We start from the raw sequence: 19,474 nt of genomic DNA, 5'->3' as shown, positions 1-19,474 counted from the left end.
AGTAACAGATAGTGTTTCTTGACACAGTTTTTGGAAATTCGCCAGCAATTGAGTGCATCTTATTTCGACCGGAAATGCATACCACATTCCATTTCCTTTACAATTTTAGTAGTTACTTATTATGTATGAGATTTTTTAAGTGATGTTGAGTATTATTTTATTTCAGAACAATCAGGATTTGTTGGAGAAATTACTATGCTTCAGTTGTATAACGTTGCGCTCACGGCTGGTAAAGCCCACAGAGATCACAAACATCATCATGCGCATCATTTCAAACACGACGGCACGCCATCCGAGGTTTCAACTCCAGCTGCCACGGAACCACCACCACCTATACCCACGCCTATTGGCAATGGAAACTTCCTGATCGCAGGACAACTGCAAAAGCCGGCCAACCTTAATTTGGCACGCCCTGCTCAACCAAATATGATCAATGTTCAACTTCCGAACGGTCACCGACTACAACAACAATACGTCAATGGCCAACTGGGCAACCGTTTAGTATCTGAGCAGCTTCTTAACAGCATACAGCCCGTGTCAACGTCAAATCATATTAATGGAAATCTTCCCGCTCCTCAAGTACCACTAGTTGGAATATCTGTGAGCCAAATTGAACAAGGCCAAAGATATGAAACTAGGCCTTTTGGACAATCACAGGGAACTACTGTTGTTCTGTCGGGGTCACTAATAAATCCAGCTAACGTTCAATACATCGATGATACATCTGGGCACAACGTTTTCAAGAGAGACTCAAAGAAACGCGATAAGAGAGATAATCCTGAAATAGAACTGGCGGAAGAATTAAGCGGCGGTTAGTATATATTTACTTATTGGTTACTATTACTGTTAGTTTTTGGAGCAATCTCATCACACAATCGAAGTTCTCGTTAGTGTTCACATAATTCACATTTTTTTTTTATAACAAGCGTAGGTACACCAAATATTTACATTATTTTTTTCTCGCCAAACTGGTGAGCCAGTTTGTTGGCGAGCTGGCGCTCCTTAAAAATAACTAGAATCTACGTATTAAATTGTACTTATGTATGTAAACTTATATTCTAACTTATAAACTTATACTCAGATTAAGGATTGATCGCTGCAGCGAATTGAACGCTTTAGAGATCAATCCTCAATCTGAGGTAACAAACAAAATAAACTAAAATAAAAAACAAATAATAATAATAAATTAAACCTACATAACTAATATAATATTCTTTAATTATAATAAATATTATAATTAACATAATATTCTTTATAAAAAAAAAAAAAAAAACATGTGTAAAGCTAGAACTACTCATAACTATAACACCATGAGCCACTATATAATTCTTCAAACAGGCGTTGCTCCATAACACAATCGAATATTGACCAATCTGTATATAACAACACGAGTAAAACTACGTAGGTACCTATTTCCTTTCTGTATCACTATCGTATTTTTTGGTCACGATAACTTGCTTTTCTGATAGTAATGTTTAGCGCAACTGTTATTTCATATTAGAAAGTTGACCTGTGAACTCAGCATCAGTCACATCCATAAAACACCTAGTTTCTAAGTTACACACTCGAATATTAACGAAATCTGGCAAACCACAGACATAACATATATTATTAGTTTCGTAAGTTTTTTACATTTTCGTAAGTAGTTAGTGCATCTACTTCATAGAGTTTGGCTGAAAAATATTTAAACTTCGTTTGTATGGAGCGCACTCTCAATACCCTCTCCTTCTTTCTTGTAGTGTAATTATCGTTATGTTTGTAATATGGCAATCATCATCATCATCATGATCAACCCATCGCCGGCTCATTACAGAGCACGGGTCTCCTCTCAGAGTGAGAGGCCAGTTTGAGAGGAGTTTGAGAAAATTATGGTATTAATGTGACAATATAAAAAATATTTTATACTGATTTACAGCTAGAAAAGATAAGCGTGGCCTGGTAGCTCTGTCAGATGGGTCTATCGTCGATGAAGCTCTACTGACTCCCGATCTGTTTGATGAAACAGAAGACGATATAATATTTCAACAATCTTTACAAGATGGACTGGCTGGCGCCGTCGGAAATCTACCTATTCAAGATATGCAAAGAGCAAGTGTAAGTTTTTTAAAATAATATTACAAATAATTGAAATCGTGCTCCAGTTAGCTTAATCCTTTCACTAAAGGTTGTCTCTAAGAATTTGCTTTCGCAATAAAACCGCCTATTCACCATTCTCTCAGTCTATAAATTGATTTCCTGTGTGATAGTCATCACCATGATCAACTCATAGCCGGCACACTACTGGTCACGACTCTTCTCTCAGAATGAGAAGGGATTGGCCCACGCTGGCCAAGTGCAGCTTGACAGACTTCATACACCTTTGAAAATATTATAAAGAGCACTCAGGTATGTAGGTTTCCTCACGATGTTTCCATTCACCGTTAAGTCACATTTAATTGCTTAAAACGCACATTCCTAACTCCGAAGTTTACTGCACACTCTTACACTTTTCCTGTGTATAATATTTAGATGTAATAGAAGTGATATTAATTTTCCACTAAGTATAAAATGAATTTCAATTAGTTTGCTTTTCCATCTAATCACGCACAGATAATATCGCGGAATATCACGGATCAAGTAAAACCACTTTTATAAGGGAAATATTTTATAATCTATCCACAACACCAACCTCGGGAATAGTAAGAAGAATATAATATCTTAAATGGAATAAGTTTAAGCCATTTTTATAGGTACATCAAATTCTAGTTATTGATAAAACTAATTATCTAAAAAGGTAGGTATATAAAAGGAATAGGTGACTGACTGACTGACTGATCTATCAACGTACAGCTTAAACTACTGGACGGATCGGGCTGAAATTTGGCATGCAGATAGTTTTTATGACGCAGGCATCCGCTACGAAAGGATTTTTGAAAATTCAACTCCTAAGGGGGTGAAACATGGGTTTGAAATTTGTATAGTCCACGCGGACGAAGTCGCGAGCATAGGCTACTATTATTTAAGCCTCCCAAGTTTCCGGTTGCGCTTCGGATCCAATTTCTGAAATTCCCTTCTTATTGGAACGCTTCTTTCGAATGCTAGTTATTATTATATTATAGGCCGTAAGTCGCAGGCGATCTATGTTAAGATTATGATTTCACTTAAAGGTATGATTCCGAACCACGCTGCACGCACCAGTGCTGCCGCAACAGTGCTGTCGTGGCACTACTGGTCGCAATGTCGCGGCGGAACATTGCTGCCTAGCTCGGAATGTAATCTCATATAAGCTTATAGAGATTGTATAAGGACCAGTAGTGCCGCGACAGCATTGTTGGGGCAGCACTGCTGCGTGCAGCGTGGTTCGGAATCATACCTTTAGTGTGTTTGGACTCGAAGAAATTAATTTATTATTCTGTTTTCCTATTTGCAGGTAGAAGACAGAGAGCCTGCGGAGGCCGAAGTAAAGGCGGTCATGCAAGTATGCAGCGGATGCACACCGGAGCCTTTTAAGAAAGCGCTTGTTCTTTCATGGAGAAGTACATCCAAAAAGCTTTACAGCGGTGCTCATTATTACAAAGGTCTGCCGATATGCCGAGCGTTTTAATTACTTTGTAAGATAAAGTGAAAAAAAGCTTCGGTCCAGCGAAGAATAAAACATAGAAGACGCGTTTGTAACAAGTTTCATTCGAAAACAGAGACCATTATCTCAAGTATTTAACTTAAACCAATTAAATTAAGCACACGTTTATGACTAATTTGTACAGGGTGTCATGTGACACTGACCGCTGCAAATTGGAAGCTAAGAAGTCATTGAATTGGAGATGGGTGTGGTAGAGTACAAATACACCGCCCACCACGGTAGAGGTTTCGTTAACATGTCATAATGGAGCGTGTAAATGCTTCTATATTTTATGCTTCGCTGCTACAGTCAAAGTAAGGCAAATACCGCTCAAAGCGGTTGGCGCTCGTGCCGACTGCGCCAATTAATTCGTGAACTTGTTTACATTGGCTTAGGTAGTCGCAAACACACGAATGATTCATTTTGTCCGAAGCTTCACTAGATAATAATTCTCGTAGAGGAGTGAATTGTACAAAGAGATTTTCATCCTCTCAGCTAATAACATTATGTAGTCGTTAGTATTAATACGACTCTATATTAACTCAGTCTATTAATGCCAATTAAGTAATTTTTTTTGTATAAATAAAGCTTTTTTATAAAAAATATAGATTAAATTGTAAGTAAGTACCTACAGACTTTAAAAGAGCTTTTAATGACTTGCGTAAATTTGTTTAAAATTATAATTGGGTTAGTTCGTGGAAGAAAAGTGTATTCATATACCTTGCCATCTCATGTTATTTTATTTATTGTAGCCCTAAGATCTAGCGTCGACTACTATCGTTGTCATTTGTATAAGTACTTATTTTTAAGATCGACATGATTTTTTGTTACCATTAAAGTTAATAAATAATTTAAAGGATTCGTGTTTTAAATTCCGTAGATTTTTAAAAACCACTTTACTTTAGGACATCTGTGGATATAAATGAAAAAATCCAAAGACAATGACAACTATTTCAAGATTTCAGTGCATTAGAATATAGAGAGGATGTATGGAAACTTACCTGCGAAGACGCCGGAAGACTGTCGAACTTTCCGTTATCGTCGATTTGCTCAAAGGCATTGCTAAAAGGCGTGTTTATTTAACTTCTAAGAGAACACGAAAACGCTTGGCGATACGCCTTTGCCGGTAGGGTGAAAATAACTACTGGCAGAAGCCTCCTAAAAAAAGTAAGTACGTGTAATTACTAATCGCTGAAGTATCTTGTTTCTACAAAATAGGCTTTACGGAAGCTAAGATCTAGGTTGGAGCGTGCTTGCCTAGAATATGCCTATTCACTCTTGCCTTGAAGACATTTAAACGTGGCAGGAAACCGGACGCCGAAAGGAAATTCAAAACCTTAGCGGTTTATATAGAACGTTGAAAAAAATATGTTTTGTTATCCTATATCAAGGTGCTAGAATGGCGACCTCGCACCGGAAGACGCAGCGTTGGAAGACCCCCCACTAGGTGGACGGACGACATCAGACGAGTCACAGGGAGCCGCTGGATCCAGGCGGCGCAAGACCGTGGACGTGTGGAAGTCCCTACAAGAGACCTATGTCCAGCAGTGGACGTCTATTGGTTGATGATGATGATGATCCTTTTAGCACAGACCTTTAAGTTATCTAAGATGTTGATGTTGTGCTTAAGTTTATCAAGCATTTTTCTGGCTTCACTGGCTCTGGCTCTGGCTGGAAATCACATCAAACTTATTGTACGAACTTACCTTGTTTTTGTTATGCACGTGCTGGTGATGGTAGTCCGAATCAATTTCCGGTTCACTGAAGTAATTCTGATCCTGTTAAGCAGAAAAAAAGACGCTAAATGAAAAATGCATAGTACTATTATATATTCTATCTATGGAAAGAAGTTAGTATAGCGCTCTCTCCAAATAATCCCATACAAATGACAGAGACAAAAATCTAATAAGTACTAGCTCCTGTCGTGGATAGAGTATAGTTAATACTTATGTAAGATATATAGTTTTAGATATAAATTTATGTATAGTTATTTAGGTTTCACTGTCATTCTAAACATTTCTAATATAACACATTAGAAACACAAGGTAGGCTCCCCGTGCGAGGCCTTGGCGGGTAACTAGTATCATATTAGATTCTAAACTCATTTTATTAGCAAATCCTATAATAGAAACTAAAATTGAATAATAGAAACACAGATTTTTAAAACGTTTCATGATTACTGAGAATATTTATAAAAGGCATTTTAATTTAAAAATTTCAAACGAGTTGAACAACAAAGTTGAAAACTGAGTTAGTTTCAAACAGTAAAGAATTTATGATTTTCAGAAAGTTTCTTCACATACGTTTTTCATTGACAAGTCATTTGGAAAATATGTTGACACGCAGCGCAAAGGAACGAATATCAACAAAACAACTGTCGAGTTCTAAGACGGTAAATAGATGGGTGACCGACGTTGCAGGTTTGGAATGGAGACACAACATTTTACATTTTTCGTGTAAAAATTACCTAAAAAGCCTTTTCATAATATGCAACCTTACTAAAAGCAGCCGGTGAAAACTGTCGAAGCAAAATCTCTGAAAATCTTGGTTTAAATTTCGCACACGGCCATTGACCCGAGCTAAGAGCGTGCGAGCGAGAACATTCGCATCGCCGCGTAAAGTTTAATTAATATAGCACACAATCGTTTTGTTTAACTCGTTGCAAAAAAGGTAAAAAAAAAGTTTTACACCACCGCACCTAAAGGTTACAGCACGATTTTTTTACAAACCTGGTCCCAGCAAATTGAAGATGAACAACCGTCAGCGCCCGGTGGCATTGGAACAGATCCTACGCCCACAGCCCCCGGGAACACTCCTCCGCCGATGTCAGTGGCTTCAAATAGTCGTAGTACTGATCTATCTCGAATATCCCGTAAATGCGCCCTGTTGAAATAAATAATAAAGTAAATATCAACTGTAAACTGGCAACGTGTCCTATCTCAAATTTTTGACGATTTCGCTTTTTTATTTCGTACTCCGCTGTACCACAAGTCAAGACAGCTGTTATCTAGCTTGGAACAGAAAAGGGGTGGCTTATTTCCGATAAGCGCATACCACGAATGAATCTGAAATCTGAATTTAGGATGTAGATGTACCCACCTATATATTTTTATTTGTAATAAAAACATTAAGTGAATTGGTGTTTTCTATCGTCGAAACAGCGCACTATCTATTCAATTAACTCCGTAGCGATCCTATAGATTCAAAAGGTTTCCCAATATATAGGTAAATTAAATCAGTTCCATTTGGAAGCGATTGGTGAAAAGTTAAAATCAAAATTCTATTAAAATGAAAAAAGTTCATGATATTTCATTTTAGCTGAAAAAATTCATGATATTAATTCATTTTAGCTGAGCCGCGATGGTCGAGAAAAATTGTTTGACAGAAAACTGAGACAAATATTTTAAACCCATGCTGAATAAATAAGTAACAAGCCATGATAGGCTAGTGATTAAGAGGTCCGCATCCTAATAGGGAAGTCGGGGGTTCGATCCCGGGCACGCACCTCTTACTTTTCGGAGATTATGTGCGATTAAATATATCTCTTGCTTTAGCCCAACTTCGAACAAGACACTTTAAAAAAAATATTATCATCATCATGATCAGCCTATCGCCGGCTCACTACAGAGCACAGTAATTTTCTTCTTAGTATGAGTTGACCATAGTCCACCATGGTGGTCAAGTGCGGATTAACAGATTTCACACACCTTTGAGAACATTATGGACAACTCTTATGCACAGGTTTTTTCACGATGTTTTTCTTCACCGTTAAAGAAAGTGATGTTTAATTGCTTAAAACGCACATAACTCCGGAAAGTTAGAAATGCGCGCCCGGTTTCGGGCCCCCAAGCTCCCAAATAGGAGCCGGGCGTCTTGACCAAGTAGACTATCACAGCTTACAGGGTGAGATTGGCCATAAATGGAGGAAGCTTATGTCCAACGATGGACGATAATCAAGAATCGACAAAGAAAAAGTGGTAACGAACCAGGTGGAAATGCATTTGACTATTGTAAAAGTTTATTTGTATAAAATTATTACTAATTATATTTAATGAAGATAATTAAATAAATAAGAACTAGCCATACACTCATAAGTACTAGTAGGTATATTATACAAAAAATTAGTTTGTAAAATCGAACGTAAAGTTTATAAATAATTGGGAATTATTGTGGTTGAATGATTGAGGACTTTTTTGCCTAGTGGTGTATCAATCAAGACAGTAAAAAACCCAAATTTCGGAATTTAAGATAATAAACCGTCGTCGTTGGTGCGAAATTGCCAGTTCAGATCTTTGGGAACCCAATCTATAGTATATTGGTTCTTAGAACTATGTCATAATGTGAGCACGTGCCCCGCCCGTTGCCACTTTAGCTTTGCAACTTGTTGAGTTATGTCAGTTACTCTAGTACTTCTACGGATCCCTTCATTTCTGATTTGATCTCGTAAAGAAACTCCAAGCATAGCTCTCTCCATCAGGTGATGGAGTCATGTGAGTAACTCTGATCTTTTGTCAGAGAGCCAGCGCGTGCCAGATCTTCGTTATTTTATAAAAGCTGAAAGTTTATCTGCGTGTTTCCCCCTGACAACTTTTAAACTTTAAGGCTGTTTGGTAGAGGGTTCCCATGGTACTAAGTGTCTGGCAATGCATAACATGATTTCTAATATTATTCCAATGAAAATTTGACTTTATACTATGACTTATTCTCTCACGATTTCTTTTGAGGCCAATAAGTAATTAGCGATCATGTAGCTTGAATAATTTTTTATTGGACATTCAAAAGTCTCATGTTTAAACGTCGTCTCGTCAAAAGTAAGTAGCACGCGTAACTCAAAAGTAGCAAAAACCAGTTTTTTGTATTTTGTATCTTTTGCTTCAAATGACATTTGAAGTTATTATAAAAGTTACAGGCCAGAATTTTTTGTACTGGTTGCATAATATTTGGCAAATTTAGTAACATGCAATTTATTATGCGTCCCAAGATAGAGCCTACCAACCATTCCTATTTCAAAAGTTCCATATTTAACCTAGCGTTATTATAATACGGAAATAGAAGCTACCGACTCTTTGGTGAAAAGTTAAAATAAAAAAAACAAGAAAAATATACCCTAGCCGTTCCGTTCTTTTCAAATCCATACTATAATATTATAAATACGAAAGAAGTGTGTCTGTCTGTCCGTCTGTCTGTATGTCTGTCTGCTAGCCTATCACGGCCCATCCGTTCAACCGATTTTGACGAAATTTGGTACAGCGATAAATTGCATCCCGGGGAAGCAAATCGGGGAAAAATCAAAGAGTTCCCACGGGATTTTTAAAAACCTAAATCCACGCGGACGAAGTCGCGGGCATCAGCTAGTAAAAAATAAAACACCTACAATAAAATAGCAATGTTTCATAGATAGCCTTTCCTCAGTTTTTCCTTCGTATGCCACTTTCTTACAGATATTTTAATTTGGCTACAAAACATGTCCTGTAAATAAAATCAGCAAAATGAATTCTACGTCTACGATAATAAAAAAAATCCATATTGTTAGTGTAAAAATAAATGCAAAAGTGTGTCTGCCTGCTTGATATCTCCATCCATCGGTCTCTTTGGTTAAAAAAAAGCAGCCAAGTGCGAGTCGGACCCGCGCACCTAGGGTTCTGTACTACAGAAAAGTAAAACGGTAAGAATCACTTTTGTTAACAAACCGCAAAACTGACTTTGTTTGTAGAGGTTTATTGTTAATATCAAAATAACTATGATAGTTAGTTTTATTTTAAATACCCAATTAAGTTAAGATCACATTTAAAAGTCAAAAAGAATATTTGTCATCCGGGTGATTATAATTATAAAAGTTAGAAGAAAAATTTTATAAAGCTGAGTGGGATCCAAGTTCGCCCTAGTCTATAGAAACCTATAACAAACTCAGCTGAGTATTAATTATTTTTGTATTTAATCGTCATTCAACAAAATAAACTATTCTGTCATTCATTCCTAAATTTTTGTTATCATTTATGAAACTTTTCATGTAAGTAAATGAACTTTCCAATACTTCTGCGTGCAATAAAAACTTTTAAACTCGAGATTTTAACTGTGTTGTGTAGTAAAATTTTAATAAAATTCTACTTACGGGCATCGTTCATCATGTATATGATATATGCCTTCCTTTCTCGGTTTCGAAAACGACATTTTTATAAACGAGAGAGTTAATTTAAAACTTTACGCGAGATCCCTTCAGCTGGGAACACCGTCGAATGTCTGAACTGGAATGTACGTCAGCCCGTCGAGCCGCAGCAGGCATCTACCGCGCAACGCCGTCCGGTACCTCCCTCATCCCCATAATAATAATTACACCTTCCCCCATAATGGATGATTTATGCCAGACCGTGCCGGATCCGCGCCGCCCAGCCCGGGTCGAGGCACGTCCGACGCGCAGACGATCCACGGATGGCAATTTTATATGATGAAACGAGGCTTGGAAGACTCGGATACGGCACGGTCTAATGTGACCTCGTACAAAATATTTCCCATTGTGTATCGCGGACGTGACACGGTTCGGGCCCGGCACGGTCTAGCATAAATCATCCTTAATATTAAAAGTTACGAACAGTTTGTTAAATCAGCTGATATACATAACTTCTGGACATGTTCTGGACAATATACAAGACATAAGCATTTTTAATGACTAAAAACAAATGACGCCGCTTACTAATGAGTAGGTTATATTAGTTTAAAGTTATTTTCATGAACGAAAATAATAAATTCGTCAAACTACCTACTATTTCCTTAATAATATTCAAATGCCCACTGAGTGTCCGATTCGACCTGATTTTATGTACGTTTGTTTATTTATTATTATTTTACTTGGACCGTAAAACATTATTATCACAAAAGTGTTTTTGCTTCAACACCTCTGGAATGATTAAAGATTTTACTCCTACGTACGTCGTGAAAATAATGAATGCTGCCGTGTATAAATTAGCAAGTTGGAATTCTCAGTGAGTTGGAGTAAACTAAAGTGAGTGAGCAGTGAGCTCTCGGTTCAATCCTGAAACAACATCAGTCAAGTATTTGAAGCACAAGGATTGACGTGAAATCTTGCGTGAAATATCTAAAACTCTTTGTCACGCTGGACGGCCAGTGTCACATACCTATTCATAGCCTGTATTTAATGCCTGCCAGTGTAGGTGAAGGATCGAGCTTCTGTTACAAGATTCATAACTCTTGTGAAGTGTGCTAACACTGAATTATAGCTACCAAACACATTTGACGTTGGTTGTTTCTACATTGCTGCTTCATTAAGTGATAATAAATATTTTTTCGTAGAAAACCAATGATTACCTATAATATACAATACAACATCAAAAGAAGAGTAAATAGGCACCCTCTATGCAAGTGCGCTCCACCTTATCACCTACTTTGGCGTGCTAGCAGTCAAGTGTAATGTCTGTTTAGTAAAAAAAAAACTTCAAAGAGAAAATGTTATTTTGTCTTAAAAATAGCGATAAAATGTATTGTAGTTACCTGACATCTTCTAATTCATAAAACATATCCTTCGACGAATCATGAATGTAGATCTTAACATGCGCGCTGTCCATGTATTGCATTGTCAACTGCTTCGGGAAGCTTCGTACAAAAAGTGCCTTTACAGTGTCTATTGAGGTAATTTCGTTGGGTAACAGTGCACGCTTCGTTTCGCTTCGGTACTGGAGAAACACTAAACCTGCCCAAAACAGCCATATTTTACTAATTTTGTATTTAGCTACAACTGTGATTTTCACCTGTTCGTCACATTTTTTACGTTTAGACGCACAACTGTAAGGGCGTTTGTGCACTCATTGGTATTCGGTTCGTATCCGTGTGGCCGTCATACAAATACGTACTCATTCGATACGTATTTTTATGGAATCCACGATTTCATGGATGAGTGCACAAACGCCCTAAGAGCGATTACGCACTCATCCGATCCAAATGCGTGAAAATATAGATATAATAATCTCATACCGAATCCGGATATTGCTTACCCATTAATCTAATTTCTGATCCAAATCCAAGTTATTCAGTGGATATCTTTGACAATCTACGATCAATCTACGTTCACGGATGACGGAGAGATATCGAATGATGGAAGTCGGATGTAGTGCGTAAGCTACCATACAAATAGTTCAATGACCATTTCGCAACGTATTTTCACGGACTCGGATCGGATGAGTGCGTAACCTTTTGCGTTTTTGGCTTTGTGCGTCTAAACGATTTATGACAAATTTTATAATAAGTCTAACTAAAAAAACCTAAGGCCAACCAACTTGAAACTGACCCATTTATTAGGGTTCCGTATCTCAAAAGGAAAAACGGAACCCTTATAGGATCACTTTGTTGTCTGTCTGTCTGTCTGTCGGTATGTCAAGAAACCTACAGGGTACTTCCCGTTGACCTAGAATCATGAAATTTGGCAGGTAGGTAGGTCTTATAGCAGACATTAGGGGAAAAATCTGAAAACCGTGAATTAGTGGTTACATCACAAAAAAAAATTAAAATGTGTTCATGAAAAAATATTGCTATTTTCGACTTTCAAAGTAAGATTGCTATATCAAGTGGGTTATCATATGAAAGGGCTTTACCGGTACATTCTAAAACAGGTTTTTATTTATTTTTAGGCATAATTGTTTTTGAAATATCGGGCAAAATGTCGAAAAAATACGACTGTAGTGAACCCTCGTTGCGCGAGCCTGACTCGCACTTGGCCGGTTTTTCAAAATACACGAGTATAACATAAGTTAAGTTAAGAGTATAGCGCGCCTAATGTTTTCTAATAAAAATATTAAACTAACAAATATTTTGGAGCAGAGCGGGCTCAAGTCCGAACCTATTTGGCTATCGCAACGAGAAAGCCTTAGTGGCTATTCGGAATTTCGGGATCAGAATTTCAGAACAAAAACGTACTCACCCAAAGGTCTTTCAAGGGTTTTGCTGGGCGTTCTCACCACTGGTAGTGAAGATCTTTGTTTACCACCGCGTCGGAAGCCAGTAGAAGAAGTTTCAACCTCCGACATAACACCGGGGTCATCGTCAAATAGAGCATTGTTCGTTTGCGGATAGTGTGTCATGTGGGGCTACAAATAATACATTAAATTATAAGTGTTTTTTTTACGAATTCCCCTCTCCTTTCCAACTAAGCGTCAGGCTTGTGCTAGGAGTAGGTACGACAATAGTGCAACAGGCGGGGTTTGAACCGTCGCGTCGACCTTTCGGTTTTCAGTCCACTCCTTTACCGGTTGAGCTATAAAACTTATAAACCATAACTTCCCATATTATAAATGCGAAAGTGTATTTGTTTGTTGGTTAGCCCTTCAATCACGTCTCAACGGTACAACGGATCGACCTGATTTTTTGCATGGGTATAGGTAAAGAAAGAGAGTGACATAGACTAGATTTTATCCCGCTAAATCAAAGAGTTCCCACGGTATTTTAAAACCCGAAATTCACGCAGATGAAGTTACGGGCATCGGATAGTTAATAATGAAAGCTGGGGAGTCTTTTATATGCTTGTACTACAAGATTGAAATGAAATAATAAAAATATATAGTTGGCAACTCTATTTGTGTGACGAGCAATAGGGTATTGTGCCCTTTATTTGAAAAGTGTCTTAATTTAATCACAAAGTTATAATAAACTATCAAAAAATTTACAAAAAATTGATTCGATCCATAAGTGCATTTAAATTTTGCATTTCAAATTTCGCCGCGTAAACGCTGCCCTCCATCTTTTTAGGATCATAAGCTGTAATGACGTCACACGGATTGGTAAGCGCCCATGTTTTCTCAGTGAAATACATTACAATTTCAATCCATGTGACGTCACAGTCCGAATTCATCAGCTTCGTGCGTTTAGAATGTTTTGTAGAACAAATTAAAAAAATCTTTACGCAGTAAAAATAAAAAGTGATAGACAGAGAGACAGCGCGTGCCAGACCTTCGTTATTTTATAAAAGCTGAAAGTTTATCTGCTTATTGTCCCCAACACTGAGAGGAATGTTTGTTTGGATCGTACGTCAAAGTATAAAGCCAATTTTTTTATGTTTTCTTCGGAATAGTATTAGAAACTACGTCATGCATTGTCAGAGACTTAGTATCATGGCAACCTCCTGCTAGAGAGCCTTAAAAGTTTAAGGGTGGTGGTACCCTTATTTAAGGGTGTGACAGGGGTTTGCCACCATACTACAGTTTGTTGTGAACTCTTCTCAGACTTGGGCACGTTTGGAGCCCTCGTAGCTTTAGTTTTAAGTTCGTAATTAATTATGAGCACTATATTATCGTCTTCAAAATTAACAATTTTGACTAATAGTAAGAGTAACATGTAACCTACTCTGAATAAATCATTTGACTTTGACTTTGATTTCGCAAAGTGTCTGGCAATGCGTAATGTGATTTATAATACTATTCCGATGAAAATATAAAAAGTTATCTCCCAAAGCCACCATGATCCAAACTACATAGTGGCTGATCGTTCATCCTTGTGTCGGGGACAATACGCGGAGAAAATGTCAGCTTTTATAAAATAACAAAGGTCTAGCACGCGCTGGCTCTTAGACCATAAGTGTACTTATACCTTTTTCACTCGTGGACCAAAACTTCGGTTCGTCTTCATGTCGCGATATTTGTTAACTGTCGCATACTCGGCCATGTTCACGAGGGCGTGCGCTTTGTTGTTACGCTAGATATATATAGAAACAAAAAAAATTAACATAAAATCTACGGGAAGCCATGCTAAAAGCGTTCGAATTCCTAAAAAATAATGGTGTAAATAAAAATCAATAATAAAATAAAGTTTAAATCTTTGCAACATATTAAAGCAAACAAAATTGAAATTGTGAATAGGTACCTAAATAATTTTCCTACCTTCCTTATCCACTGTATCTACATACTACCTTATTGTAACATAGATATCCTTTATGGTACAGTAGATACGTATTTCAAAACATCCGGCAAAAGATGTCATAGCCTTACCTCTTTAATAATGGCGCATGGATAATGAAAAACCAATGTATGGCTTCAATTCAAAGGTTGCCGCTTTCTTCTTAATTAAATATAATATTATGAACGGAAAATAAGAGATGCTTAGGTTTTAGACCCATTAAACCCGCAGCGATAACGTGTTGGTATTAAACAATGCAGGAACAGTATGGTGCCACGCAAACCGGCAGGGCCTATGAGCGGTGTCTTTTTTGACAGCAACTCAAACTAAGCTGTATTTACCTTGGCATGCAAGCACGTCGCGAGCTCAACTGCGCCCAAGCACGCCCAAGCTTAGCGCGCTTGTTCGTGTTTTGTTCTCAGTATACCAATGTCAACTGTATGTCAAAGCCCATAAAGATGAATTTTAGTCGTTATCAAAAAACTTATCTCTATAACTCGACTCTGACTATCCGTCGGTCCTATGTGCGTATCACATCGACATAAGTGTGTGAGTTGAATTTTTTACAGAATACGTATTTCTATTGCTACCACTAACATTCTTTAACAAACCGAAATGTCTACCATGAAATTTAAAAAAAAATAAAGTAGATAAATGACAATTTTTTTATTTTTTAAATTATATTTTTTATTAATTATATAAAGCCGGTCACAGAGATGATACTACTCTATGGCTGGTTCACTTATGGCGCCACCTGTCAGGATAAATTGGCAGTGTGGATCCCCATTAGAAACGAGCGTCGCTACCGCTGCGCTTTGTGTGGTTTCAAGTCCTTACCTCGATCTCAATTGTACTGATATGTGCTGCAGGGTGGTGGTGATGCATGTAGATATTGTGGTTGCCTGCCAGTGTGTGTCGGCGTGGATCTTCTCTCCGGCTTGAACGTCCGCGGGTCGGCCCTCGGCTCGCTTCTCCGTCAGATAACCCCCCTGGTAAAAAACTTTTTTGTAAGGCTCCGGACCAAAACGGTAATAAGGAATCCTTATAAAATATCTGTTAATCAGTACTACACAATATCAAAGCAGCTTATTGCAGCAACTACGAATGCTATACACTTCTTAAGAATAGTTTTAAAATAATAGGTAATTGTTCACCTTATTGCACTTATAATTGATTTAAAAAATCCATACTGATAAATTACCAAAGTGTGTCGGCCTGTCTGCTAACTTTTCATCTTTTAACCGATTTTGACAAAATTTGGAACAGAGGTAGCTATAGTATCCCGGAGATGGACGTAGGATACTTTTTCTCCCGGAAAATCAAAGAGTTACCACGAGATTTTCAAACAGCTAAAACCACGTTAACGAAGTTGCGGGCATCATTTTGTACAGAGATATAGGCTACTTTTCATCCTGGAATATCAAAGAGTTATCAAGGGATTTATATAAAAGGTTTATAACACAATAAACGGGGTTTTATTTTTAAGACGGTAGATTAATAAACAAATTCTTAATTAGCTAGTTATCTAATTAGTATGACAACAAAAAATCTATTTTTCCATTCCTCGTCACCCTGGTGCCAAGCGGCAAAATTCCCCTCGGCATTGTATTGGAACGCTTTAGTCGCTTAACGGTACGACTAATGTCTGTAGGACCCCACTCGACACGACCGAAGCTTATGAGTTGCACAATGTTCCCACTACCTCTATCTAACATGATGTACATAATTACCATCAATTCTCGGGTCTCCTTGCCAGTCCTCTTCTGAAACAATAAAAAGTATAATATAGAACTATTTTTCGTCATCTCTGATTTTGGAATCACTATAACTATAATAATACTAGATGATGCCCGCGATTTCCTCCGCGTGGATTTAGGTTTTTAAAAATCCCGTGGGAATTTTTTGATATTCCGGGATAAAAAGTATTCCCAGGGATGCAAGCTATCTCTGTACCATATTTCGTCAAAATCGGTTGAACGGATAGGCCGTGAAAGGCTAGCAGACAGACAGACACACTTTCGCATTTATAATATTAGTATGGAATACATCATATTTTAGTACTAGCGACCTGCCTTGACTTCGCACGGGTGCAATGTAGATACTAATGTGGTGTCAGTGTGGTTATTTTGTTATATTTCAAAAGAGTAAAACAGTATTTCAATGAAAGCTCTGTCGGGCTCGTAATATTTCAACAAATTAGCACAAAACAATATTAAACTATACGTATAAACCTTCCTCATAAAATCTGCATTAAAAGCCATTGCGTAAGTATAATATTATATAATACTACGGCCCCCAACTATCTTCATTCAGGAAGCTGTCCTGAGTACCTGTGAAAAACGACCCCGGATGGGTTCGAAACTAGTCGGGCTAATGTCGACGAAACACGTGAGTAAAACCAGTGTATGATATTATTATGAATACTGGATTATTGTTTCTAAACTTGTTTTTCTTACAAAGTTCTGTAATAGAGCAAAATCAACTAGGGATATTATGTTATGGAAATTTGGAAATGTAAAAATTGGTACAAGCGCTGAACCAATAAAAATACAAAAATTAAAATTCAAGTACAGATCGCGCGGCGAGAGTTTGGCTTTGACCTTCGGGTGGAGGGGATTACTGCGCATGGGTACTGTCACGCACACAATACTTTTCCTTTTTTATGTACCAGGTTGGATATTTGAGTGGGTCAAAATTCATGTACAGTGGTAATAATGCTAGAAAATAATACGAAATAGATAAACTTCTTCATTTATTAAAACTATTGATAGTTATTTTACTTATATAAAATGTTTATTTCCTTTTAAAGTTTACAGAGACAGCGATGAAAATTCTAAATAATTGTTTTTTAATAAAATTATTTATTCCAAGATACATGTAAAATTGGTACATACAAACAAAAGAAAACTTAAAATAATTATTAAATACAAAAGTTAACATTAAAAAAAAGTCTTAGCAGCAGTGCTATTCAGATTCTTATATAATAAACAATTAACGAAAATAGCAATTCACTTGTGAACGTGATTGTACAAACAGAGGCAGGGAACGACTGGAGCAGTGGAGCGCCAATCAGAGCACCGCGTGCGCCTACACACCCGCCCCGCACCCCACTAATTGCCCGTTGATACCCAATTTCTGATTTCTGCGCAATAACGGTCAAAGCCAAACTCTCGCCGCGCGTACTGTACTAGGTACTTAATTAGTTTAAAACTATTAGGGAAGTCTAATAAAGCTATTGCTGATTTTCTAAACTCAACTCTACATAACTGCGGACCACTCGCTCCAAGCGGAAACGTTGCAAAATTAAAATGTAGGGTACTGAATTTTTGACTTCATCAAGCTACTTTAAGTCAATTTTACTTTGACGTTATTTTGTTTCGACTTTCGAATACTATCAAAATTGGTGAGAAGTAAAATCTCATACTTAGGGCACCGAGCACCCACGCAAAACACTAGTTTTTCCTAGAAAACCCTTACAATTATGTGACTAAAAGGAAGAGTCACAACTGACAACCCTCAGCAGTGAGGAATACAATGCAGAGATAGATTATTAAACACTTCATCATCATAATCATCATCAACCAATAGACGTCCACTGCTGGACATAGGTCTCTTGTAGGGACGCCTACTCACGCCACACGAGTAGATATTCTATCTACTCGTGTGCTCACGCCACGCTCTCCCTGCGACTCGTCTGATGTCGTATAATGGCTCTTTTCAAACCACTGGCGTAGTTCTTAAGCCACAATGCATCCACACAATGCCGCCTGCTTAAATTTATCGGATATTTTATCTATTACACATAAAACACATACCTAGTACATTTAAAAATACTTGTCCTGACTGACTGACTGATCTATTTACGCACAGCTTAAGCCGCTGGAATTAAAAACTTGAAATTTTGACAGTAGGTTCCTTTTACGATGTAGGCGCCCACTATTATTAGATAGGGGGAACTTATTATACAGATAGGGGATGAAAGATTGTATGAAAGTCTACTATGATTTTATATATATTTGGGCTTTCGGCAAAAAGTAAAAAAGTACCTGTTTCAGGATTTTTGGAAAGTTTTTAAAATTTCTCTCGAGCAAAGCATCAAAGCAGGGGCGGTTCGGCAAGTTTGATATAACTTGATATATTATATTTCAGAACTAAGAACTAAGACATACAGCCGCACTCAGAGTCGCTTAATCGTTGCTTAAGATTGAGTTAAACGAGACAGAGCTATATCTCTCACATAAATCTGTCTCGTTTTAACGCAATCTTAAGTAACGATTAGCGACTCTGAGTGCAGCGGTAAGAACATCACTTCCTTCTTCAAAACATTACTACAGAGCAAAGAGAAACCTTGAACAATGTCAGCCTTATGTGGTCCACATCCAATCTACTCGCACGAAATGCTTTTGCTCAGAATTTCTGATACGCATCGCTAAATGTGGAAATGCCCAGTCAGCATCCGTGTTTATCTTGCCACGTCTAACCTAAGTAAATAGACATCTTCTAGACAAGCGCGCTCCAACTTAGACCTCGACATCATTGCTTTTTATTAAACACGATTGTCGCTAAGCGCAAGCCGAACTTGTATCTATAATATTATAAGCAAGGTCCTGTTTCTTCTAGGTAGGAACGGCATTCCGAACCAGTAGTAAATTAAACTAGTTTACGATTCAAAGGCACTTGTAAAAGTTTACTTGAATAAAAATATATTCTATTCTATTCAATAAAAAACAATATTTTACTGCACCCAGGCCTTCCCCTACCTCTAAATATAAGTTGTAAAATAGCAAAAGCAAAGGGAAGGAACGTTCTACATTTCAAAGCACGTGTAACCTTATCAATACATTCAAATATAACACACAGAGGGGAAAATCGGATTTATGTCTCCTTTCTATTTTACATCAATGTGATATTTTATTCGGAAGATTTACAGGATTAAGGGGACTCAGTTCAGTGCTTTCTTCATACAAACGTAGGAGGGAA

At 37.4% G+C, this 19,474-nt stretch overlaps 2 protein-coding genes across 27 annotated transcripts in view; one reads left to right on the top strand and one right to left on the bottom strand.

Moving 5' to 3' along the window:
* Window positions 1-4,457, top strand: part of b6 — a 38,330-nt gene extending 33,873 nt beyond the window's left edge. The window contains exons 7-9 of the mRNA XM_034983287.2: window positions 167-811; window positions 1,916-2,094; window positions 3,410-4,457. Of these exons, the coding sequence (XP_034839178.1) occupies window positions 167-811; window positions 1,916-2,094; window positions 3,410-3,583 (998 nt within the window). The 3' untranslated portion in view covers window positions 3,584-4,457. The remainder of the gene's footprint in view (window positions 1-166; window positions 812-1,915; window positions 2,095-3,409) is intronic.
* LOC117995295 (coiled-coil domain-containing protein AGAP005037) overlaps window positions 1-19,474 on the bottom strand; it is a 173,887-nt gene that overhangs the window by 90,281 nt on the left and 64,132 nt on the right. For 24 of the 26 annotated variants that reach the window (XM_069508886.1, XM_069508888.1, XM_069508887.1 and 21 more), the window contains 7 exons: window positions 16,225-16,257; window positions 15,332-15,483; window positions 14,189-14,293; window positions 12,528-12,693; window positions 11,105-11,303; window positions 6,328-6,481; window positions 5,305-5,376 (listed from right to left, as the gene is read on the bottom strand). In XM_069508886.1, coding sequence (XP_069364987.1) covers window positions 5,305-5,376; window positions 6,328-6,481; window positions 11,105-11,303; window positions 12,528-12,693; window positions 14,189-14,293; window positions 15,332-15,483; window positions 16,225-16,257 — 881 coding nt within the window. The remainder of the gene's footprint in view (window positions 1-5,304; window positions 5,377-6,327; window positions 6,482-11,104; window positions 11,304-12,527; window positions 12,694-14,188; window positions 14,294-15,331; window positions 15,484-16,224; window positions 16,258-19,474) is intronic. The other 2 variants (XM_069508874.1, XM_069508880.1) reach the window with 2 other exon arrangements.

The sequence above is a fragment of the Maniola hyperantus genome, chromosome Z (assembly GCF_902806685.2).
Source record: "Maniola hyperantus chromosome Z, iAphHyp1.2, whole genome shotgun sequence".
NCBI classification, from domain to species: Eukaryota; Metazoa; Arthropoda; class Insecta; order Lepidoptera; family Nymphalidae; genus Maniola; species Maniola hyperantus.
Note: the sequence above shows the minus strand (reverse complement) of the source record. Positions and strands in the feature narration are given on the sequence as shown.